This window comes from Haliotis rubra, unplaced genomic scaffold (assembly GCF_003918875.1).
Source record: "Haliotis rubra isolate DU_JTF1 unplaced genomic scaffold, ASM391887v1 Scf376, whole genome shotgun sequence".
NCBI lineage: Eukaryota > Metazoa > Mollusca > Gastropoda > Lepetellida > Haliotidae > Haliotis > Haliotis rubra.
In genome coordinates, this window is record NW_025767053.1 from 822,190 (window position 1) to 838,385 (window position 16,196).

The following is a 16,196-nucleotide window of genomic DNA, read 5'->3' on the forward strand; positions in this document are numbered from 1 at the left end:
GCAAGGTATTTGTATAGTATGTAGCTTCCTGAACAATCATAACTTGACACGTTTTGCAGAATGTATGGCGATTCGTGAATCATCATTGTTCAAAATGTCCAGCTGTATAGTTACAAGTACACAAGTGCCAGACAGTGGCTGGTGTAAATTTGTTGATACAATGTGCCAGATCCGACCTGCCTATGATTACAAGTTTTCATAAGAAGTTTCCATAATTCCACTACAGTTAAAATTCAACCAACCCAATACATTTATTTCTGAATTTATTTAGCTTCATATTTACATCACACATTAAAAATATCACAACTAGATGCATTAACTGTACAGAAAACTAATACAAAACTGACTTGGAAGATACTGTTGTTTTCAGTCGACCTCCCGGAAATTATGTCTACAATTCGTCATATCACAGATTTTATATATGTACAAGTTTGAGACCCTCATTGTCAGAATAGGTGTTTAGTTAAATTCTTTAAATTTTTTCCAACCGAAATACTCTGATCAGTTCTTTTGCATAGTTTTAATTCATAGAGTTTCTGAAGTTCATTTTTCAAAGCATCTCCCTAAGAACCATGTTTTCATTCTAAAATTTCTAAAACCTGATGTTCCCAGAACCAAACCCCAACACTGTAACCACAGAGATTCACTGTAATCCAGAAAGGCATTTCTTCATGAAACTTCACACAATTAATCTGCATCATATTTGGTTACGCTACCATCAGGTGAGCTATCCAGATAACCAGCACATACATAATGACGACTTTCATCAGTCACCAAACTAGCTTATAATACCTTAAGGTAACAATAAATGGTTCATGCATTAAATGAGTCTGGACTGGTGTTCTAAACTGACACGATACAGTATAGCATCCACAGGGCATACATGTTGCCATAATACCAAGTTGTGTACACCATGACCAATATTATATATTAATTCTTCAATTAAGAAATTATGTTCCAGACTGTATAGACTTCTTTTCGCCTACATATATCAGGTGCTCAAGTCAGAATAGTGCCCATCTTATGTCTCATGTTGTCCATGACTTGCAATGTTCTAAGACCTCGCTGAGCTCAATGTCACAAACTGTCCAGACTGCCTGGTTCCTTGTGTATTGGGTGTGTCCACCTCAAAGATAGTGCTCAGTTCATGTCCTATGTAGTCTGTGGCTATCTCACCGGACTTGGCTGCATCATTCTCATCAGGTGACACACCAGGAACCCCTGTCAGCAAATTGGACCATGTTATCTTGTCATTGGCAGATTCAGAACCTGTCATGCTGACCTTACTCTCTGGGGATAAGGACTCCTCTTCCAGGGATAGGGATCCTGCATCAAATAATCGGTCTGGTAAAGCTACAGGAGGAGACCTACTTCCAGACACCAAGGATTCCTCTTCCAGTTCCATTGAGAACAACTTCGACTGATCTGTCAATGGCTTCTCTGTCAGAGAAGAAAGGCTGTCTAACTTTGCTCCAAGAGAAGCACCTGCAGTAGGTGTGGAGTCCATAAGATTAAAACGTTCGAATGTTTTAGGGAAATCAGAGGAAATAGAAAATTCTCTCAAAGCTGAAGGAAGGACTTGGTCAGTGGATGCTGAACCATACAGGATTGATGCTGCTGAGTCTCTTTGTGAATCAACAAAGGCTGCTCTTGGGGCAGGACGGATGTTTCCATCTGTTGGCAAGGATGCATAGGATGAGTCAGGACCACTGAAAGATGACTTCCATGTTCTTGACATGTCTTGGGAAAAGCCAGAAGTGTCCAGCTTAGAATTCAGGTTTGTCTTTGAATCCTGTATTCTCTGTTGCCCCAGCTGGTATCTCTCCAGAATCTCCTGTTTCTGTCTCTGCACTTCTTCTAACTGTTTCTTTAGCTCCTGCTGTCGCCTGTCAAACTCGTTCCCCGTTTCTCTGGCTCTTGATATCAAGGACATGCCTCCTGTTGATCCATCTGACCTCACAGACTTGCTTAGATTTGGACTTCCACGTTCAGAGGAAGACGTTAGAGTGATGTCACCTTCATCAAGGTCAGATGGTGCCAGAAGGGATATATCCCTTCCTGGAGTTCTGGTCAGTGATTCATCTGGATCCTCAAATAATAATGACTTCTTCACTCTTTCAAGTTTAGATTTTGACGTGTTAGCTGACATTTGGGACAAGTTCCTGCTATTGTCTTGGAAGTCATGCCTTAACACATCATGTACCAGAATGTCGCCCGTGTCAAGACTTCTTGGTCGCAAAGGATCACGTATATCAGCTAAAATTCTGTCAGCAAGAGAGTCATGCAAAGATCCATCTTGAGACCTGGTATCTAGTGAACTTGATGCCAGAGTAGATGTCCCCTTGAAAGTGTCAGTCCTTCCCATTGTCAGTGGATACTTTCTGTATAGCTCTTCTCGCTGTCTTTCAATATTAGCTCTGGTTTCCTCCAGAAAGTTCCTTCTCTCAGCATTCCCCACGAGAATTTTCTTCTGGTATTCCTTCACTTTGCTATCCAAATCTGAATTAGTGCTGGTGCCAAAAGTGGACGACAACCCTGAACGCAATCCTGTCTGAGACAGAGACAGATCTCTCTGACTTGACTCGATGATCTTCTGCTGATATTCCCTAACCTTCCTTACATGGTCAGCCTGCTGAGCCAGGCCAAGGGAGTGAGTAGCCATGTTTCGGGCACTCAGACTTGACCCTTGTGTGGAGCCAGTAGTAACACCACCAGCCCTCAACCCTTGGTACCCACGAAAGGTAGCACCTGGAATACCAGAGTAGTAGCCACTCTCCCCTACACCAAATCCCTTTCCATCTATCTGAACTGGCACAGCATGAAAGACACCATTGGGGATGGCTTGACCTCCAGAACCAAACCGATGTGATGCCAATGTCTCATTTCTATGATCTCTCTGATGATCTGGGACGAGATGTGGTGCACCAGAAGTGGCCTGGTTTGTGGTAAATTTGCTGATCCCATGTTGAGACATTAGTTGGTCAACATGAAACTGCACTTGTGTTGGGGGGATAGTTGATGGTTGTGGCCCTGTGGGAACTTCAGTGTTCTCATTAATCCCTGAGATCTGTTTGAATTTGTTGATCAGTCCATCAAGCTCCTTCTGCTTTTCTCTGCAAAAGAAAAAGGATACCTGTAGGTGCAGTTAAGTGAGCTTATAGTTTGGTTTTAGAGTAGTTCAGATTAGATTGTGTACAGACAGATCACCTATAGCTGCAATATTGCCCTGTGTGTTGTTAGAAGAATCTTGAAGGTACAGAATGCTACAGAACTTACTCTAACTTGACAACAATGACATAGTCCAAGTCACCATGTCTAACCTATGTAGGTCATGGGGAACATGGTTGGACTATCTGAAGCATCTTGAAGGTACAGAGGGCTAGAGAACTTACTCTAACTTGACGATCTTGTCTTGCCAGGCCTTTCTCTCCTTGTCTGTCTGCAATGGAGGACCTGCATCTGTCTGAAAGGGAGTCAACACCAGCACAGGTTGTATTAAGCTTTCAATATTAACATGAATTATACGAGGGAGTCAATACCAGCATAGGCTGTATTAGGCTTTCAATATAACATAACATAAGTATATAACAATATAACGTAAGTATCCCTGTTATTTTCATTTTACCTGAGTGTCTTGAAATTGATCTCGAGGTGACCTGACCACAATGTGGACCTGTTGGGGAGCATAAGTCCTTGAGGTTGGACTGTGGCCTTGAACAGTAGTGGATGGCAGGGGAGCAGGTCTCCAGGGCAGAGTACTCTGACAGTGGGGAGAGACCTGAAAGAATGAGTGAGTTTGAGTTGAGTGAGTGAGTGAGTGAATGAGAGAGTGAGCGAGTATGACAGCGAGCGAGCGAGTGAGGTTTTAAACAGATACAGCTAAAAGACACTAGACAGATGGCTTCACTTATTGTATCCATGTTGAAAAATGAACCCAGGCCTTTGATGTATTGATATATGAAGGCCTTCAACACTAGGGTAACTAGTCAGCAATGGCAATCTGTAACATGAACATGCTGTCTACACAATTAACTCCATATTGAGAAACACCATGATTAACTCCATAATGAGACATCACAGATATCTGAATACAACCTGTATTACACTGATAACACAAATATTATGAAGAAGTTTTAACTAATTCCTCTGAACTGATGAAATTAATAAAGCAAATTTCAGAGGTCCAGTTTAGAAATTATGGATACTTACCTGACTTAGCTACAGGGCTACTGAGAGACACTATTTGCATATGAAGGAATGGAAAATTGGCCTTCAATATGACAGGGCAGTGTATCAGCAAGCAAGCTTACATGCTTTACACAGCCATATGACTTTGACGAAGCATCACTCACCATTTGCAAGCTGAGCTGGAGGTTGAGGAACACCAGGCTTGACAGTCTCACCAACTATCTGACTGGTCTCAATGGCCGAGCGGCTGGCATGCTCATCCTTTTGTTCTTTAATACGGTTGAACAACTTCATGAGCGCACCATCTGTAACACAAACTCTGACTGGAAAGGACATCGTTACTAATATGGAAAATCCACTGACTCACATCTCTACAATATTCGGGATTATTCAGAGTGTTACATCTCCATATTACCTAAAGCAAGTATCTAGGTACCAAACGGGCATTGAGATGACAGAGTAATCTTCCTCATTCCTCTCCTATAAACTGTTGTGGTCGGTGTTCACCTCTGGGCCCATCATATATCAGGGCTCCAGATAATTTTTCAACGTCAGAGTACGTACTCCTTATTTGTTCAATATAGGAGTACTGGAAAACCTTAAGTGTACATTTAGAGTACTGAATGGAAATTAATGGACTATCAGTAATCTTGTGTTTCGTTTCATATACGCACCACAATATTGCTACTCTTTTGTAAACAGGTCAATAAACAATAAAACAATATTACTTTTTTCAGATAAATATGTCTGTAAAAGATTCTAAGACCGTACACCATTGCTGTGGTGCGTATCTGCTACGTTTTCTAAATTATTTCCTACTGTATCGTGCATATTTTTTATCCGTACATATGCCGATACGGCCCTTATCTGGAGCCCTGATATATAATGTCAACCAGTGGGAAATGTTTAAGAACCTATAGCCCAGTGATGGTGGCAACCATAATAACCTTTCTAATCATAGTTCCTTACCATTTTTCTTGAGCTTGGCTGTCTGATCTGAGATAGTGACATTGGTGACATCTTTGAGAGCTGTGACATCAGTGGATGGTTGCCGTAGCGACAGAGTGGTGGGTTGCTGGGATGGATCATGTGACTCGGTACTGTTTGGTGTGTCTGGGGGTGTCTGAGTGTCGAGCGACATAAGCACCGGTGGATCTGAAAGAAACAAAAGACTGAAGAAACACTTCAGAGAACCTGGGCTCATTCCTCCCTAGTTTACAAATGGTCCTGTATGTCAAAGCATCCCCATTCCCTATACTTAGACGAATCTACCAATACAATGTCATGCCAATTAAGATACGTGTCATCCCAGAGATAAGTTAGCTAGATGTCGTCATTTCAAGGCTGGCTATGACTCACGTTGGTCGGCCAAGTACATATCCTCAAAGGCTTTCTCCATGTCCCTCTGCTTGTTTTCCTTATCTTCCTGGCGTCGGTCTGGCGGCAGAAACACCTGCTTCTGTAACAGAAATACAACATTCAGCTCTACTCTGCAAAGATCCACTTCCACAGGGTATAACACTGTTGGCACACAAAGTAGTGGAGCTGGAGCCGACAATGACAATTTATAATGATTGATTTATCGAAAACAAATGCCAATCTTTGGGCCGATAGTTTGTTAGAACTGTTGAACAAGTGACACTTGTCCGATGGAAACAGGGACAACAATGATGATACAAAACATCACCGTTGTGGCTTTTTATGTCGTCCACTAAAACCTACTGGCAGATCAGCAACTTCCTCCTGTCTCCGTCGGCGGTCAGCTCTCTGCAGAAGGCTCAGGTCTTGAAGCATGTTACTGTACTCCTGAAACAAGATGTTGTACTGAATCACATAATGGCCTATCTTGTTAACGAAACTTATCATTCAAAAGACTTGGTGTCATGATCCAAGAGGTTTCCGATGTGTCACTTTGTTATTGAAGACAAACATGGTGGTAAAACATAAGCATCATATAACTTGGGTAGTTGACTGAAATACAAACAGTGCCCAGTTACAAAATCTACTTCAGTGAGTGAAACTACTTCGAAAACAATTTTAAACATTGTAACAATGACATCATGCAATGAAAAGACTGCAGTGAAATTGGGTTTAATGTCGTGCTTGAGAATATTTCGCTCATATGACGATGTGGATGTGTGTGTATGTGTAGGTGCGGCTGCTTGTACTAGCCCAGACTTAAGCTGGTTTTATAGTGCTAGCCCACTGAGATACCACGCCGCAGTGAAGCATGAATACCCAACTCAGACACATCATTCTGACACCGAGCCGACCAGTCCTTGATGTACCCATTAATGCCGAGCGCCAGGCAAGGACCAACAAGTACCATATTTTAACGTCTTTTGGTATGGCGCACTCAGGGATCGAACCCGCGACCTGCCGCTCTCCGGGCGGACGCTCTAAGCACTACACCACGGAGGCGGTCTACTTGTTATGATTATGTCAAATGTGTTGGTGTGTACATGGCAAAGTGAAAGGAGAGCACTGAAAGATTTTTAAGATCTGCTCCAGAAAGGAACACTACCACCAAATTCAGTTGAAGCCTAACTTGTTGCCATAGAAATGCAACAAGATGACATCCTCATAGTCACAGCCTAAGTCAAGTTAAAGGGGTGAGAAAAGGGGTGAGTATGAGATTGAATGAGTGAGTGGATGATTGAGTGGGTGTGGCTGGGGGCATGAGGGTTGAGAGGGTGAGTGAGTGGAGTGGACGGGAGGTTGAGTGACGGGGGTGGGGTGGGGGTGGGGTGAATGAGTGAGTGGTTCTGGCTGGTAGTGGAGAAAGGTGGGGTGAGTGAGAGGGTGAGAGAGTGAGTGGGAGAGTGTGTAGGGGTGGAGAGTGAGAGAGAGCTATCAGCCTGCATTGGTTTACCACATACAAGTCTCGTTTAGTTCTGAATTACTTACATGTCTCAGGTGCTCTTTCCGCAGAGCTTCATTTCCACGGATACGAGCCCTGACAATCCTGTCCTGGTCTGTGTGACGTTTCTCCTTCAACTCAAGCTTGAGTCTGAAGTCTTCTTCTTCCGCAGCATGACGGGCATCTGTCTGCAACATCATCAACAACAGAGGGCATAACTCACACTTCATCTCAGTACTTCCATGTGAACATACTCAGTCATCCTGCAAGTCGGAACTAAATGATTGTAATTCAGGATCAAGAAAATTCATATCATGTTCCCAAGTCCGTCTTGATCATATTTGACTGACAGGGTGCTGATTAGCAATGAAGTCAGAAATAGCTGTCTGTCAAAAGTCAGTGTCGGTAAACATCCACACTATAACGCTATCAGGTACCCTGTGTCATTCAGTTAACCAAGTCACAATCCTGACTACAAACTCCAATCAAATCACATCCTATAACATCATGACAGGCCATGGGAAATGAGAATCTTATCTTATCATGTTATAGTCTTTATTCATGTGAATGTAGGCCATCGGCCCATGGTACAACGTTATACATTGGCAGCCTTCAAGCTGTAGCGACGACGATTGTTAGCATAGAAGATGAACATGGCAAGATTTCTTAAAACATGAGGAGTAGCATTACTCATCAGTCGATTAAATTTACACAAGGTTGGAAGGGTGAAAGCATCGACAGGGGTAAAACATTTACATAGATCATCATAGGCAGTACAAATCAGTAAAATGTGGTACTCATTTTCTACATATTTACAGGAATACATTTCACACAATCTTGAGTTTTTTTGGTTTAACAGAATCTAACGGGAGTCCTCACATATTTATAAAGTAGAATGAATGAAACAGACTGAAACAGCTGAGAGAATTGGCATTTGACCAAATTGAGTCAGTTTCAAACACAATTCACAAAATCTAATATTTCTGATATTTCCCCCCCTCAAAAATTGAAAGCCTGTGGGAACATTCCTTTCAATGTGTTCACAGATATTGAAGCATAATGGAGCCATGTGATCATCTGAAAGGGGGTCAATCTATAGGGTCAGAACACACATTGTGTACAGGCCATTTTGCTCCAAGTCTTCAATCGCTCTCAGACAACATAAAGACCCATTATGCAATTTCATGTTTTATTTACTTGAAATGCGGATTAATATGCAAAATTAAAGGCATAGAATTAATTTTCAAAATAATTTCAAGGCAGAATCTAGAGTCAAGGCTTTTTAAGACAGACTTCAATTCTCGAATGAGGCCTGATATAAACAGAATACCTGTTCTTGAGGCGCGGCCTTGACAACAGCGTAATCTGGTATGTGATAGTGTGTCGTGGAGAATGCGTTCATGTCCGTCATCGGCACAGCTTTGGCTGAAACAAGATGAAAAACTGTCCTAATACAAACTGTCCAGCCTGAATATCCAACAAATTTGGAGATGTGTCAATTTCAGTATCTCCAAGCTGAAAGTAAACCCATATTTCACTGAGGCCTCACACAACAAGATCCAGCAGGAGTTTATTCTAATGCTTTTCATCTGACCAGCATAATTCATGAGGCCAGACATTTTCCCATAACTTGTTCCAGACAGTTTAAGTGAGGCCCTTGACATGCAAGAAAGGGAAGTAACTCTTTGAATTACAGCACTCACAGGGGAGAACCACAAGGACAGAGACAAAACATAAATGGACAAAATGGCAACAAATTGATAACAACGATGAAAGTGAGGAGGAGGAGGAGAAGGAGGAGTATAGAGATTAAAAATATATTCAGTTTCACGACTGTGTCACGTACGTTTAGCCTGCAGTGCCTCCTCCCAGGGGTCGGCTGGTGGTGGGGGGAGTGCAGCAATCTCAGCTGCCCTCAGTGCCTCTGTCTCAAGGGCTGCATGTCTGGGAAGGAACAGTACTGTGGGTCAGTTTCAACAACAGTATTACAGTATTGTAAAGATAGGGCAATAAATATCTGGATATGATGCTCCTGTATCGCAATACAACAATCAATAACATCACCTACAAAGATGTAATAACATGTGTATAACAACAGGAACTCTTCAAGAACCAGTAAAAGCAAAAGGCAAGGAAACAAGAAGTCTAATGATTATGTGATGTAAAAGAATCAAGTCTTGACCAGACAATCCAGTGATTGACATCTGAAGCATCGATCTATGAAACAAATACAATAACAATCAATAGTCAGCATGCCCGCTCCACGATGACATTTGTCGCGTACAATTACAAGAAACAGTTGCTAAGGATCAGTTCAAACTGAGCTTCATGTGTATCTCTTAACATCTTTTGGTACAGCAGCCATCATATCAGTGATCTCTGAGCAGACACTACATCCACTAGATCACAGAGGCAGTCACAAATATGACAACAGTCAGAAGACAAATGAAAAGTTTGCTGCACCTTCTACTATATATGAAGCTAGTTTCCATGGTTACCGTGCAATGATGTGTTTGTTATCATCGTAGTCCTTCAGTGCCTTGTCTTTGCGGAGATTCTTCAGCGCAGCCTGATAACGGCGGTTGGCTGCCTCCTTCCGCATCTGACCCTGTACAGCCTTCTCCAGCTCACAGTCTTTCTGTAATGAAAATTTAGAAGTCTAAATAATCAATGGAACATAGTCTTTTACTGTGGCAAGGTGAGGGAAATATGGTTTAATGTCACATTTCATGAATAGTACTTGGGCTCGCTGAAAACATCGATAATCAGAAATATCAGAATAATTATTAAGGATTATCGATGTTAAAAGTGATGTGAAATGTGTTAATATCTTTAATACTTGTGGGGTACTTTCGCTCAAATTTACTTTTCCGATATTTGTTGATAATCGATCGATATTTAGCTAATGATTATTGATCTCTATGATCCATATGGATATGTTATTTTGTAGTGACATGCATGTCAGGGTGTTTGGCTGTTGGGGTCAGTTCAGATGACTGTCTAAAAGTACCCTCAGGGGTTCAAATAATTTTGTAAAAGTCACTTGCCACAGAAAGTAACTTGTCCTGACCAATTTTCCACTTGCCCTGATTTTATGAAACAATAATGACAATGTAATTATGAAAGAATAAATCAACATGGTATTTGATGTTAATGTTTACTGGACTATTTATTGAAAAGTGATAAATAAAGAAAGATAACTCTACTTTATTATCATTGCGAAATTTAATAGCTACGTTTAAGCAGATAGGAAATTAAATCCAAGTTTATTTGCAGTTTGAAACCATAAGTGGAAATTATATAGTAGCCCACGGACAAGTAAGATACCATTATTTGATTGCCCCGAAATGAAAACTGACTTGTCCCGGGCGTCGGGCAATGGGATTTTTGAACCCCTGACCCTGTGGATGCTGAGATACCAGGCAGCAGTTTAACATGGATGTCCCATTCTGTGAGACTCCAGGCTGACCAGTCCTTGTTTTATCATCTTACTACCAGGCTGGGCTACAAGGACCATCTGCCAATGTCTTCTGGCATCACACAGTTGGGAATAGAACCACCAAATTTCCTCTCTATCAGGAGTGAGTGAGGTTAGTTTTACCCCGCTTTTAGCAATATTCCAGCAATATCACAGCAGGGGACCCCTGAAATTGGCTTCACACATTGTACCCATGTGGGGAATCAAATCCGGGTTTTCGGGGTGACAAGCAAATGCTTTAACCACTAGGCCACCCCACCTACCCTCTCTCTATGAGGACACACTCTATCAACTTGACCTAGTAGGAGCTCTATTACCCCTATGGAGAGTCAAAGATAGATCTTACTCAACACCTCTATTGCTTCTGGGTTAATTTCCAGCACTGTTATTCTTTTTTTTCAACATCTTTCTAATTATCTGTATTGTTTCTTTGTGTGTTTGTTGGTTAATGCCGCGCTCAGCAATATTCCATCAATCTGACCCTGGTCTGCAGATAGCCAAGTCGGAACCACACAATGTCACAACTGACATCATGACGGACATTGATGTACAATGATCTGCATCAACCGAGTCAGTGAGTCTGATCACACAAATCTTTTAGTTGCCCCATACAAAAAGTGAAGTAAGGTTGCCATTAATGAGTGAGTGAGTGAGTGAGTGAGTGAGTGAGTGAGTTTTACGTCAGCATCACTGCAGGGGACACCAGAAACAGGCTTCACACATTGTACCCATGAGAGGAATAAAACGCGGGTCTTCAGGGCGATGAGCGAAGGCTTTAACCACTAGGCTAACCGACAGGAACGCCTTTAATGACAAGCCTGGGTTGCTGAAGCCGTTCTAAGCCAGATCCTTATTGGGCTAATCTGTACGGTTAATGATCAATGAGTCTTACAACATTCCTGGCCGCCTTGTGTGCGGTGCCGATGCTCCTGAGGGAGTTTTCATACTGTTGCTCCAGACGATGCAGCTTTTCCAGTTTTTCTTTCTCAAGGTTATTCTGTAACCATGTCAACATTGTTTAGGACAAAAATGAGTTCACAAAAACAAAAAAGAAAAATGCCTGACACCTGAAAGTAAGTAATAGGTTTACTGTTATTAACCCAGGCTTTCAGTATTTGGAGGGCATGCTTTAACCACTCAGCCCACTATATCACTTGATACATGTAAACAAACATCAAACTTGATGAATTTCTTCTTAATCGACAAAAGCTACATTTAACAGTGCAATGATAAATACATTTTTTTCCAGTTTTTGAGAATTTAATGGAAGGATAAGTAAAACATTTATCAAATAAACTGCTACCTTTATTTCTAACATGGAATATATTCAATGACATGTGCCACAGACTTTCAGGGTTTTACATGATGATTCTTGCGTATTTGATGCAACAATTTTCTGAAAGACTCTCAATATATCATCATACAAGTCAAGCTTGATGCAAGTTTTATGAGTGACCCTCAGAATTCAGTTCAATGAAATCGATTTGATAAGTAAACGAAAATAGTTTATCACAAACTGCGCTGAAAATGCTCGTGTTATTAACAGACAGTACGGGAAGACCGAGTGGTTAAAACTAGAACTGTGCTGCAATGTGGTAAAGATAACAGCAAATAACATTTGAGTACGTTATTGCTATTATTAGACAGCCAATAGCAGTTGAGTACGTCATCCACTATATTTAGAGTATGTTTTGGTCATTTAAGCATTATCGGTCCTGCTCAGAAACAGGGGTTGCTTGACTCCTTTTTCATTAATGAAAGCAAGAGAAGCAAATCTCCTTACGTTTCTAATGATGATGCAAATAAACTGAGCCCTAAAACCAACTGCAAATCAGAGTCACTAAAATCATGACCTGTGATATGTGCATTCAGGCAAAAAAATAAAACGAACCCATTTACATTTATACTGGGGTTTGTTATGATTGAATTGAACGGTGAAATGTATACCGTATATTACCGTAGAAGAGGGCGGCTTATGTAGGGGTAACACTTCCGTCAAACTTTTTTTGTGGTGGCCAGTAAGAAAATGACATTGTATTCTTTCGCGTGAACGAAGCAGAGAAAACGACTTTGTCGGTGAAGACGTCAAATTTGCAATTAAACATCACTGGACAAGATTGTTTACCTTTTCAGTTCTAATTTGTTTTTGCTAGGCATTGTATTATGCAGGGATTAAGATTATCGTGTGTATTTGTCTCGTATATAGAGCCGGAAATAGCAATCAGCTGTGCACATGTTTCCCGGCGATCTAGTTAAAACATACCCAATAATATAACGGTATGAATTCTGATGCAGTCATTGGTAAAATATAATGTCTAAAACTATTATTTTATCAACAGAAATATATCCTAGCATTGTGTAATTCAGGTTTTACTCTATAAATACAAAATATGTATAATCAATACTAAGGTTATACGGACCCTCACGAACATGGTAAGCGGAAGTTGTACACGCATGTAATGAGGTGCCAGTTTGTTGACATGTGATCGTGCAGCTACAATAAATATGGCATTTAGGGAAACAATATATGTATCCATTTTCTGTCAACTACACTTCATTTTGAGGCGAGTAGACGCCATATGATTGTGATTTCTGTGTGTGACGTGGACTGAAGTTATAATTATCAGTAACTGTCAGTTGTCTGTGGTCTGAGTCGGCCGCGATTAGGACCCCATCGCGGAGGTCGGCTTATGTACGAAACATACCATTTTGATACTGATTTTAAGGGTCAAGGGTACTATTTATGAACTTATCATATAAATCACAATACAACACAAAACAACAAACTCTTTGCAAAACTCTTGCTTTTTTGATTTACACAAAGTACCACTAAAATTTTCATGACTCCCAAATATTGAAAATGACTCCCAAAAATAGATACTGTGAGTCACCATGACTCCCATTTTTCAAAGTCTGTGTAAAACCCTGGACTTTGGGCCACAATTAAGCCTTTGAACAGCTTCAGACGTTAAAGTCCCTGAAAGTAAGACAATATGAAAATGTAAATTTCATTTAGGGGTAGTGTTTTGTACTCGCATGTATAAATCTGTGATGCACTGAATCATTGGTCAACCTTGACAACACAATTGGCACCCCTGATCTTGGTGATGCTTTCTCACCCCAGCCAAGAGTTGTCGTATGACTAACACGTTACCATGGAAACACCCCAGGTACTCACCTTCACCTCACAGGTCAACTTGTCTACAAGTTTCGTCTTCTCCTTCCTCACATCGTTCCGGATCCTGGCTGCGTTCACCTTTGCCTGCTCTCGAACCTGATGTAGGAAAAAAAGTATTGTGCTTATTCGTTGTTTAACACAGCACTTAGCAATGTTTCAGCTAAATGGCAGTAGTCATTAAATAATTAAGTCTGGACCAGACAAATCAGTGATTGCCATATCTATCTACATGTAGTCAATTGTCTGTGATGACATGCATCAACCAAGGAAGCGAGGGTTGCTGAAGTCAAATTCTAATCATGCTAATCCCTATCTTCACGGGTTCATTGCATCATGACCGTAACACCAAACCGTTCAACCAGCTACACCATCCCCCATCATTCCACTTTGTCCTCAGTCTGTTTGATGCTAAGTGAGAGAGTGAGTTTAGTTTTACGCAACATCACGGCGAGGAACACCAGAAATGGGCTTCACACATTGTGCCCATGTGGGGAATCGATCTGAGGCTAAGAGTATGAGATATCTATACCTAACTTACTGTGTGCAACAGCAACTTAATCAGGTTGGCTGGTTGGTTGCTTTGTTGTTTAACGCAGCTATAACCAAGGTATTGAGTTAATAATCAGCTTTAAAATCTCTTGAATTTTCCTGTTTTACCAACAGTTGTTTTTCAACCATCAGTGAATTACTTGAATGATGCTGTGACCAGACAATCCAGTGATCAACAGTATGAGCATCAATATACATGTTGACATGTGTCAACCAGGACAGCGAGCCTGACCACCCAATCCTGTTAGTCGCCTCTTTCGACAAGCATAGGTTACTGAAGACCAATTCTAACCCGGACTTCATGGGTCGCGCCTTACCTGAACAAGTCGTAGCTTGCGTCGCCGTGCAGTCTCCTCCTTCGACAACTGTTCCACTTCATTAGGACTGAGTCGATACCTAATTTTGGTACCTCCCTTGTCCTTCATAGCAATGCTAAAAAGGTCATGAAGAGTTTATTCCAAACACATATACTGAGTGGCATGATAACTTAGTAACGCTGCTGGTTATATTGTTAAAGTACACTCAGCAATATTCCATCTCTATATGATAATGGCCTGTATATGTGTAGTAGGCCATCGAGTCACTTTGTCAGCTTGTCATTGACTGGGTTCACCATTGCAATTGGGACTTAACTCTCAATAAATTAAAACTTCTGTGACCATGGCAACCACAGACATAAAACAATTGTTATGCTCAATCATCCAAATCAAGCTGACATGGATTATGAAACGAAACAAAAATCTAAGGAGATTTCCATTGAGGTAACAATGACATGACTGCATTTAATTGTAAATAAATGTCTTAAATACGTAAACAACAGCTGATAATACCCTGACATCTGTGTGTTAACAATATCCAGTGACAAAAATACAACTTCAAATTGTGCGCTTAGATCTATTAATTCCATGTTGAACTCTTATTGATTTTAAATCTAATACATATTGAAGTGCAAACAGATCTCCGTTTGGATCATATATGGTAAAATCAACTTTTGATCACGTTATGCTTTGATTACCTGTTATACGACAGCAGATTGACAGTTTATTATGTTAATCGACAGTAGGGCACTTCAACTAGTGGGATGAATTTTGGCCGATATTTCCATCAATTAGTAACCCGAATTGAAAGAAGAGTATAACTGATGCCATGTGTCTGGTTGCATACGTATACATGCATCAATTATTCAGAAAAGACAGAAAGGGAACTGAAATACATACCAAGAGAAGAAATTTCCGCTAGCCGCTAAAGCACCAAACAAGTCCAAACATAACAAGTTTCAATTTCGCCGCTTACGGAAGTAGATCGGTTTCTGACTTTTTGTTTACAACATTCATATAATCATGAAAACGTATCTGATATTTTACGTGAAGGCAGTAGAAACAGGATATAACTACTCGTGGATGGGAAGAGTATTTTGTACAGAAGATTATGATGATTAGCGCGTTGCTGTCACAGAGCAGCGTTACGACATATGGTGTTGTATTTGCGCGCAACAAACATCGTTCCGGAAACAATGTTTACGTTCTAAGAATCGCGAGTTGCCCGAAGAAATCGTGACAGATTCGTCAACCTGTGGGTGATGTCGGATCGGGAACTCGAGTGATGTCTCCTTCTCATTTTTGCCTTAAATTATCTTGCAAACATCATCCATTTTAAAGTTTAAAAGATATTAAAACAGAACAACTGTTTAACCTATCGGGGTTTCTAAAATAAGAATGGCGGTGGGGTAGCCTAGTGGTTAAAACTTTGGTTCGTCACGCCGAAGTCCCGGGTTCGATTAATTCCCCACATGGGCACAATGTGTGAAGCCTATTTCTGGTGTGCCCCGCCGTGATATTGCTGGAATATTGCTAAAAGCGGCGTAAAACTAAACTCAGTCAGTCAGCCTTAAATAAGATCGGCAATTCTGACACCTCATTGTTGATGCGTTTCAGCAGGAGACT

At 41.0% G+C, this 16,196-nt stretch overlaps 1 protein-coding gene across 2 annotated transcripts; it reads right to left on the bottom strand.

Moving 5' to 3' along the window:
• Positions 1-246: 246 nt before the first annotated feature.
• On the bottom strand, positions 247-15,958 carry LOC124286120 (centrosomal protein of 295 kDa-like). 2 transcript variants are annotated; one of them, XM_046722462.1, is made up of 15 exons: positions 15,471-15,958; positions 14,571-14,685; positions 13,705-13,800; positions 11,419-11,523; positions 9,547-9,686; positions 8,895-8,992; positions 8,379-8,473; positions 7,096-7,236; positions 5,911-5,994; positions 5,548-5,647; positions 5,158-5,343; positions 4,353-4,493; positions 3,626-3,778; positions 3,393-3,463; positions 2,975-3,113 (listed from the first exon to the last, which is right to left on the bottom strand). In XM_046722462.1, the coding sequence occupies exons 2-15, from the start codon at positions 14,676-14,678 to the stop codon at positions 3,093-3,095; spliced, it is 1,539 nt and encodes a 512-aa protein (XP_046578418.1). In that variant the 5' UTR covers positions 14,679-14,685; positions 15,471-15,958; the 3' UTR covers positions 2,975-3,092. The 2 variants fall into 2 exon arrangements, with proteins under 2 accessions (XP_046578417.1, XP_046578418.1); XM_046722461.1 differs by lacking the exons at positions 5,158-5,343; positions 5,548-5,647; positions 5,911-5,994; ... (6 more) ...; positions 14,571-14,685; positions 15,471-15,958 and having other exon boundaries at positions 247-3,113; positions 4,353-4,473.
• Positions 15,959-16,196: the final 238 nt, after the last annotated feature.

Excerpts from the sequence above, each read along its gene's own strand:
- LOC124286120 (XM_046722461.1), bottom strand. Across the intron at positions 3,464-3,625 it reads ATCAATTTCAAGACACTCAG|ACAGATGCAGGTCCTCCATT; the intron begins GTAAAATGAAAA and ends ACTCCCTTTCAG. Across the intron at positions 3,114-3,392 it reads GACAAGATCGTCAAGTTAGA|AGAAAAGCAGAAGGAGCTTG; the intron begins GTAAGTTCTCTA and ends TTTCTTTTGCAG.